Source organism: Clupea harengus, chromosome 12 (assembly GCF_900700415.2).
Source record: "Clupea harengus chromosome 12, Ch_v2.0.2, whole genome shotgun sequence".
Taxonomy (NCBI): Eukaryota; Metazoa; Chordata; class Actinopteri; order Clupeiformes; family Clupeidae; genus Clupea; species Clupea harengus.
In genome coordinates, this window is record NC_045163.1 from 7,272,988 (window position 1) to 7,282,987 (window position 10,000).

Sequence of the window (10,000 nt, forward strand, 5' to 3'; positions counted from 1 at the left end):
TGCATGTCTTTCCTCGTCGCTAGGGGGTTGCCTTTGGATTAAGCAACGATAATTTCCTCCCAGGCATCCTGTAAACACTGACACTGGTTTATACGTAATTAAATGAGCCAAACGCGATTAGCCTAAACTTCTTAAATGTCTCCCTGTTTGAAGACTCAACTGCACAGGTTTCTGGTTAATGGTCACCCCCTGTGCCTGCTGCTGGTCTCACACTTTGGGCTTTGGGATCTGTGTTATCATTCCAACAGGAACCACCACAGGATAGTCATCTGTATCAAAAGTAGGTTCTCCTGTGGTGGCGAAGAGGGACCTTGGGGGGGGGGGGGGGGGGGGGGGTACCCAGGACCCAGGAACCCTGTTTCATGTTCTGTGTGTAGCTAAAGAACAGGCAGTTTACAGCTGGTTCTCCAAAGACTCACACTGAGGCCATTCTACTGCGACAGAAAAGTGCCACATAAATAATAAACAACTAAACAAATAACAATAAATAATAAATAAACTATAAACAGAAAACAGCTTTTCACACGTGTTCCCCCACTGGGCTCAAATTGATGTACAGTCTTGAGCATACTCCACAGTGGGAGGCCAATCAGTCGGCTCTGATTACATCTGTCCAACACCTGCAGAGCTGTGTTCACGTCGTGGAAAAGGAGTGTGTGTTATACTGTGCAATGAGGATGACAAAGCACACGGAGTCCCATGGAGTACCCGTGTGCCTCGTAAATATGTCACCCGCAATATCACACCACTTCTGCTCTCTTGCAGACAATGCTACGGAAGGAGGAGTCAGGTAGGCATGCTGTTCTCACGGAACAATCACTCAGTCTCACAAACACACACACCCACAGAGACACACACACACACAGAGTCCATGTCCTGTGGAGGTTCTCTCACCCTCTGCTTCCTGTCTTCACTTCCCCTTGGCTTCCACTCTCCAATGTGGTGAATCTATCACACATGACTGCTCAACTCTTGCTAGCAGAAATGCATGCTGGGATTTGTGGTTTTTGTAGATTTGCCCCCTCAAGTAAAACAGAGGATTTGAGGGAGTTCGACATGATGGAGGCAGGACTGCCTGCCTCAGTGCAAGCACAGGGGGTAGTGTATGTGTTTGTGTGTGTGTGTGTGTGTGTGTGTTTGTGTGTGTGGGGGTGCTCATCTTAAAGACAGCCCCCAACAACATGCTCAGTTGCAGCTCCATCAGGACTCAGAGACAGAATGAAGGAGAGAGAGAGATAGAGAGAGAGAGAGGATCAATAAATGAAGGGAGGGAGGAATCACCTCTCGCAGTTCTGCCAGCTGACACTCCCCCCCACTGTCTTGTCTGCATCCCACGGCTCCATCACTGGGTGCTCCTCCAACTCCACCTGCAGCTCTCTTCCCTCCACACCTTTCTGCTCCCCATGTGTCTCTTCCCGCTTTACCTCCACCTGTCTCACCTCTACCTGTCTCTCTGGCGCCTCCATCTGCACCTCTTTCACACACACCTGTCTTTCGTTCACCTGTCTCTCTGGTGCCTCCATCTGTGCTTCTCTCACCTCCACCTGTCTCTCTGGCGCCTCTATCTGTACCTCTCTCACCTCCACCTGTCTCTCTGGTGCCTCTATCTGTACCTCTCTCACCTCCACCTGTCTCTCTGGTGCCTCTATCTGTACCTCTCTCACCTCCACCTGTCTCACCTCCACCTGTCTCTCTGGTGCCTCTATCTGTACCTCTCTCACCTCCACCTGTCTCTCTGGCGCCTCTATCTGTACCTCTCTCACCTCCACCTGTCTCTCTGGCGCCTCTATCTGTACCTCTCTCACCTCCCCCTGTCTCACCTCCACCTGTCTCTCTGGTGTCTCCATGTGCACCTCTCTCACCTCCACCTGTCTCTCTGGCACCTCTATCTGCACCTCTCTCACCTCTACCTCTCTCACCTCCACCTGTCTCTCTGGCGCCTCTATCTGTACCTCTCTCACCTCCCCCTGTCTCACCTCCACCTGTCTCTCTGGTGTCTCCATCTGCACCTCTCTCACCTCCACCTGTCTCTCTGGTGCCTCTCTCACCTCTACCTGTCTCACCTCCCCCTGTCTCTCTGGCGCCTCTCTCACCTCTACCTCTCTCACCTCTACCTCTCTCACCTCCACCTGTCTCTCTGGCGCCTCCATCTGTACCTCTCTCACCTCTACCTCTCTCACCTCCACCTGTCTCTCTGGCGCCTCCATCTGTACCTCTCTCACCTCTACCTGTCTCACCCCCACCTGTCTCTCTTCCAGCTTCACCTCCACCTGTCTATCCACCACCACCTCCTCCTCCTCCTCTTCTTCCTCCTCATCCTCCTCAAACACACTGGGCTCATCGGTGGACATCTCCAGTCGGTAGTAGCAGGCATTGGTGTGGCCCTCACTGTACTCGTAGATGGTGGGCAGACTGCTCCTCATGCCAAAGCGCCTGCGCAGGGCCACCAACAGTGGCTGCGGCAGTGTGAAGATGTCCACGTTGTTGCCCAGGTCCACCCAGGCCATGCTGGGGAAGTGTCGTGGCTCCTTCAGGGTCTCCATCAGGTCCTTGAGGATGGCCGTGGTGAGGCGGTTGCCATTGACGGCGAGAGTGGTGAGCTTGGGGAGGGCGCTGAGAGAGGGTAAGAGAAGGCGCAGGCTCTCGTCCTGCAGCTCGGTGAAGCTCAGGTCCACTGCAGTCACCGGCACGCTGCAGCCCTGCAGGTACAGCGTCACCCTGTGGACGTCACGGCTTGACAGCGGGATTCCGGAAAGATCCACGATGTCGTTGGACAGCTTCTTCTTCAGAGTGGTCTTCAGACTGGGAAAAGAGGAGACAACAGCTTCCATTACATTCAATCCTGTCATTGACCACCAATCCTTCCCCAAACATCCTCTGCACACACAGTCTGATCATTTCTCTTTTCTGGGAACCGAAGCGTGGACATGACCACAGGTAGCATCACATCACAGGCCAGCTTACACTACAAGAGCAATGATACAATGTGATTCTTAGGGAACACATATACGCAATAAAAGCAGTTAACTGAATAGATGTTAACGTAAATAAATGAGCAGCAATGTGACACCATGACTTTGGTTTGTATGGTAAAAGCATTCTGAATGTTGATTCTCACTTACATAACTGAAAGACACACAAAACCCACTCCCACAGTAAGAGGAGTGTTATTTCAGCTGGTGAACCATTGTGCTGACACCTGTGTGTTTGTGCATGCCTGGAGACCGACGCTGTAACTCAATGAGAGGCTGTCTATTGATCTAACTGAACCTTGGCTTTTCAGTTCAGTGCATCCTCCTCACGCCCGATTGGCTGTCAGGTCCCCAGGGTGACACCCTAGAACCCCATTCACGACCTGTGAATAGAGGTGTCAGGTGTGGGGTTGTGCCCTCTCTTTGTTAAGAGTAACATCATATCCCTCTCTTTCTCTCTCTCCTCTCTCATCCTCTCTCTCCCCCCCCTGCCTCTCTCTCTCACTCTGCGTTTCTTAAATGTGTTGTGGTAATCTATGTCTGTGTGTGCGACGGCTGTAACTCAGTGGGGTGTTAGCTCATGTGCTTGGCCTCTGCTGACCAGGCCATCAGTGGTTTAACTCGCTGAGGGGATGACACTGAATGAACATCATGCTAATGTGGCTGTTGCTTTGCTGTTAGATCTGTGATCAGACTGACTGGACAGCATTAGGAACGGGGCCGTTGTCCTCTCTTACACCAGAGAACCTGAATGGACAGGACTGTGATTAGGATCTTGCTCATGGTATTAAATTAGCAAAATGATTTTGCCAAGTTATTAAATTAGCTTTAGTTCATGCGCGCCAGACTTTGCTTGTTGCCAGTTGCCCCTCAGTGAAATGATGGCCCCATATGTGCTGTACCAAAGCATTTACACACGCACGTGCACACACACACATATACAGAGAGAGAGACAGAGCGATAAACAAACACCCACACACACATACAAAAATAGACACACTCTCATAAACACTCAGAGACAAATACACACACACACACACACTGAAACACACAGGTGCATATACTCATCATTCATTTTACTGAAGCCAGTCTACATCTGTCTGTGCAGATTAGCAAAACACCAAAGCATAAGTCAAACATGTGCAAGAGAAAGACACACACACACACACATACACACACACACACACACACACACACACACACACACACACACACACACACACACACACACACACACACACACACACACACACACACACACACACATCCATCTCACCGCCACAACTGAGTTAAAACTTAATTTTCATGAGATATGAGACAGGAGGGTGTGGATTAGGAAATCAGATTCTGTGGGGGTGAGGGGTGGTGGGGCACTTGATAGATTGGATCCTGGGGTTGGTCCACATCTCTCTCCTCCCTGGGGGGGGGGGGGGGGGGGGGTCTGTGGCATAACAAGCCCAGGCTGTCAGATCGAATAAGAGCTGGTGTGGAACCAATGAGGAGTATGGAGGCAGACTCAGAGATATTTACATGAAGCAGGCAGGTTGTACTGAGGCTCTCGGCGGCTCTGTGACAACTCTGAGTGGCCTGGTACCGGGGCCTCCTGGAGAGCAGGAGTCAGAGCAGCTGCCTCTGGTCATTACATCAGTCATGGAAAGAACAGCCAATAGTCAGGCAGGACCAGGCTCTGGTCATTACATCAGTCATGGGAAGAACAGCCAATAGTCAGGCAGGACCAGGCTTTCATCATTATGTCACGGGGAGACCAGCTAACTGTCAGACAGGATCAGGCCCCAGTGCAGCCTGAGATTTGTGAGGCTTTCAATTCCTGGAGTGGACTATAACTCTTTCTCTCTCTCCCTACCTCTTTCCCTTCTTCTCTCTAGATGTCTCCTTCTCTCCCTGTCTTCCTGCTGCTTCTTCCCCCTCAGTTCATCCTCTCTCTTCTTTCTTTGCCTCCTTTTCTCTTTCCATCTCTCCCATACTGTTTCTTCTCTCTTCTCAGGTCTCTCTCCCTTCCTGCTATTTCTTCCTCCTCAGTTCATCCTCTTTCATCTCTCTCTCTTTCTCATCCTCTTCTCATTGCCTTGGTCATGTCAGCCCTCAAACCATTCCTCCGGAATGACATTGTTATGGAAATGCCTCGTGCATGTGGAGGTTTCAGAGCGTTAATGCCGCATCCCTAGACCAGTCATGGGAGCTGACATCACTGACAGACCCACTGAATCACTGCACTGCACCTCTCATCATGTCGCTTCTCATCTAAACCATTCCCCTCTTTTCCTCTCCTCTATCCTCTTCTCATCTTAACCGTTCCCCTCTTTTCCTCTCCTCTCCTCTAATCTCTTCTCTTTTCTCTACTTTCATTTCTTATCCTCCACCCCCCCTCCCATTATCTCGTCCTCCTCCGTCCTCCATCTCCCTCCCATCCTCTTTCCTCCTCTCCTCCTCCCCTATCTTCCTCTCTCCTTCTCACTGCTTCTCCTCTCTAAGAATACCAATACGTGCCTCTCTGCTACACCGCGTGTGGTGGCGTTGCGTTTGCCTGCTACAACCTCAACACATGTATGAGTCACTGATTGTTACGCCCCACCCTTTGGCGTTGTGTTAATGTGTTGTTGTTGTTGTTGTTTTTGTTTTGCTGCCTCTGTAGTATTTGTTCTTCCAGATCCTGTCTCTTTTGTTTGTGTTACTGTCATTGTTGTGGTTGTGGTTGCCTCTGCAGTCTGCCTATTTTATGTGTGCGTTTGGTGTTGCGTTGTGTTATTGTGTTGATGTTGATGTTGATGTTGTTGTTGTTGTTGTCGATTTTGCTGCCTCTGCAAGATTTGTTCTTCCTGAGCCGGCCTCTTTTGTTTGTGTGTTTGGCTCGGGCTCAGGCAGCCTGGGGATTTCCTGCACACCTGCCCTGCGTAGGAGGAGCTGCCAAAGTACATAGGCTTTTTCTGAGCCTCTCCCACTCCTCTCATCTTACTAACAGTGTGTCTGTGTGTGTGTGTGTCTGCGTGTCTGTATGTGTCTGTGTATGTCTATGTGTGTTAATGGTGTCAGTGTGTGTCTGTGTGTGTATGTGACTGCGTGTGTATGTTTATGTGTGTGAATGGTGTAAGTGTGTGCTAGTGAAAGTGGGTTAGTCAAATTTTTACTAAAGGTACAGTACTGGAGTACTTGCTTCTAAAAATACTTAAGTATTCAAAAGTACATTTTCTTTTTTCATGTCAATGTATTGTTGTACTGTTGCATTTTTGCCACAATGCATTTACAGAATCTTTGAATCAACCCACTGAATGCACTAACTTGCTTGTAGAACCTGTAGAATAAAGAGCTTGTAAAATATGCTACAAAGCCACATGCTAGAAACACAGCTGAATTGACAAAAGGACAGCCATTGTCATTCTCATTATTTTATATAACACCCTGCACCCCACCCCCACAAAACAGCATGGGAGTGTTCTTACACTGCTTCGGCAGGGTGTGTGTGTGAGGTGGTGTGGTGCGGTATGATATGGTGGTGTGTGTGTGTGTGTGTGTGTGTGTGTGTAGGGGAGAGGCTGCAGGGAGATACAAAATTACACCAAAACAATGAAAAGATTAAAGAACCGGTAATGTTTGAGCTTATCAGGTCTACGGTCTTTAATAATTTAACCGAGAGGTCTATTTAACACCCAGTTTCGGTACCCATCCCTACTAATAGTACTGTGTTTATCTGACCAGATTTCGAGATTCCGTCCAGGTGGCATAGAGCTGATTCAAGTGCAGTCAGAAGCTGCTGTCCTTGAGGGGAGTGCTTAGATTGAAGAGACAGAGATGGCTATGATGGCTGGAAGATGTGAAAATGATGTTTAAACAGAAAGGATTAAAAATCGACTGTAATGGCTCAACTCTGGCTTCTCACACACACACACATACACACACACACACACACACACACACACACACACACACACACACTCAGAGGTGCTGAGCCTCTGGAGAATCTGAAAAAGTTCCATTACTGGTGTTCACTGACAGGTGCATTGCGGGAAACCATCCGTGATGGTTTCGATTCTTTTTTCTTTCTATCCTCTTTCCCCTGGACAACCTCTGACCACCCCCGTCTCTCTACGCCCAATACCCCCCCCACATACACACACCTCATTCCCTCCCAACCTGCTGCCCTGTCCAACTTTCCCACCCTCTCCCCTGGGGCTGTCTGTCTGGATCCCTCCCTCCCTCAGCTCAGTTTCACGTGGTAATCACCGTGCTCTCCATCCTGCTCTGGCCACCCACTTCACTCCTCTCCTCTCTGCCCATTCTCCCCCCCTTCTCCTCTCTACTCATCCTCCTGCCCTGTCACCCCATTCAACGCCCCCCCCCCCCCCCCCCCTCATCCTCCCCAGTCTTTTCATCCCATCTTCCCCACTCCTCTCTCCTCATCCAACCCTGTATCCTATGCTGTAGCCTGACGTGAACCTCATTCCCCAGAAATGTAACTACACAGTTCGGCGACGCAGACCACAACAACTGTGTTTGGTCCGCTTGCCTAATGTTTGGGAGTGTGTTGATGAACCAATCACTCTGCTATGAATTGCTGACTGATGTGTACTTTGCTGGCAAGCTGTCAACTTTGTCTTTACTTAGCTTGCTAATGTAATCTAGCACGCAAATGTAAGCTAGCGTGCTAACGTCAGATAGTTGGCTGGCAGATGCCTTGCCAAGGCTATGGCGTAGGCTCTGCGTAGAGCCTACATACAAGTATAAACCACCCTTTAGTCTCTACTCTAAACCAGCCTTCACTCTCTCCACATACTAGACAGATCTATTCTACAGTATTTTCCACATAATGTACGGACCTACTTTTCTCACAACGCAACACTTATTCCACAAAACGTTTAAAAAAAACAACCTCATTTCAACTCAATCAAACTTGTGTTTCATTCACACAGCACAATCTCACTCACAACAATACCTGTCTATCCCCCAAAACCATCCACAGATTATATGTCTGAAACATAACCTCCTAGAATAAGATTAGTTGAATGAGGTGAAAGATGATTGTTGTCACTTGTTCCCCCTCATTGCCAGTGTGTCTCAATTTCAGGAGCCGTCCCACAGAGCCTTGGTGCCGACAAATCTAAGCTAACGTCACTCTTTCAGACCCTGTGCTTCCATAGCTAGACTTCACCAAAACAAAAGCCCTGGTTACACAACGTACCGGCTGAACGAATCTAATTTGAGCCTTGATCCCCTGAGTCTATAACTACCTGTGGCTCCAGTTCAGGCTGTCTGAGCTGTTCTCTGGTGCTGTCACACTCAGTCCTAACGAGTCCCTATCACCATCACTTCCTGGGACGTCTGCCCTTTCCGTGCCCAAACCCCCTGAGCACATGTGCCCAGCGTATGCCAGCCGCATGGGTGCCCGCATGCCTGCATGCCCACCTACTTTAATTAGCCCTCAGAAGGCCGGCAGGTGCTAATGCTACTCTCTATCTCTCACACACACGTGTGTGTCTGTGTCTGTCTTCGTGTTAGTCACACAATCAAGGTTTGTGTGTCTCTGTGTGTGTATGCATGAGTGTGTGTGACACAGGTGGTGTATGGGGTCTCCACTGACACACACTGTGCTCTGTAGGGTGTTGTGCCACGGGGTCCTCCTAACCTTCCATTCCCAGCGCTGCGCTGACTGACGGCGCCACCTGGGTGCCCACCTGTGTGCCCACCAGGCTACCACACACTGGCAACGCTACATCCCCCAACACCTCAGCCCTGCCCTCTTGCCTTTCACAAACAGGAACCAGAACCCATCCTTTAGCACCCCATCCCTGCCTTTCACAACGGCCATTCATGTAAAAGACCTAGAACTCACAGCACAGGAGTCTGGATCAGAACCCATCCACTAGTGCTTCATCCCTAGTTCTAACAAAGCCAACACATACACAATAACCACCCATCTGGATCAGAACAGAACCCATCCATCAGTCTCTCATCCCCACTTTTCAATTAGCCAAGAACCATGCTCAAGAACCATTATTCATTATTCAAAGGTTACAGTGAAGATCCCCACCCACACCAGTTTTGCACCATCCTCATTTCTCAATAAAAGCCAATTCGCACACAAGAACCAGAACTCACAGCAGCTAGGGTCTAGATAAGATTAGAGCACTGGAGGCTCTAGATCAGAGCAGATCTGACCGTTTTACTGCAATACACCAATAGCAAAGCAGAGGCTTGAGCTTGAGCCTGAGACTGAGCCTGAGCCTGAGCCTGAGCCTGAGACTGAGACTGAGACTGAGACTGAGACTGAGACTGAGCCTGAGACTGAGACTGAGACTGAGACTGAGACTGAGACTGAGACTGAGACTGAGACTGAGCCTGAGCCTGAGCCTGAGCCTGAGACTGAGACTGAGCCTGAGCCTGAGCTACTGTATTTTCTGGACTATAAATCGCACCGGAGTATTAGTTCCACTTTTTGAAAACAAGAATCCAAGAATTAGCTGGAAACACTGTTCACTTACAGGTTCGCTAGGCACAACAAGCCACATTAAGATAAAAGATCCCAAATCATTCTGCATCCCTGAATGCATTGAATTATTCATCCTCTGTATCACTTTTAAATAACTCTGCCAACTGGATGTATAGTTAAGAGGAAAAATACACACAAGTCATTTTGGCATATAAGTCAGCCAGACAACAAAAAAAAAGCTGACTTATAGTTCAGAAAAGACAGTAATGTTATGCCTCCTTGACATATGTGAAAGGCTGTATATCTATCTGCCATGCAGTAAGAACTCCTTACATAATGGATTATGGAGGGTGAACATCAGATCTTGTGAATGTGACAACACTGAAGATGACGATAATGATAATGACGGCAATTATTATGATTATTCTAATTACTACAATAATAACTATTATCATAGAGGCGATAATGATGATGATGATTATGAAGAAGATGGTGGTGATGGTGATGATGATAACAATGATTATGGTGCTGATGAAGGCAACTTCCGGACAGAGCACAGAGCAGAGCAGAGGAGCAGTGAGCCACA

General features: G+C 48.8%; 1 protein-coding gene across 1 annotated transcript in view; it reads right to left on the reverse strand.

Moving 5' to 3' along the window:
* Positions 1-10,000, reverse strand: part of lrrc75bb (leucine rich repeat containing 75Bb) — a 37,211-nt gene that overhangs the window by 5,694 nt on the left and 21,517 nt on the right. The window contains exon 4 of the mRNA XM_031577913.2: positions 2,124-2,802. Within this exon, the coding sequence (XP_031433773.1) occupies positions 2,124-2,802 (679 nt within the window). The remainder of the gene's footprint in view (positions 1-2,123; positions 2,803-10,000) is intronic.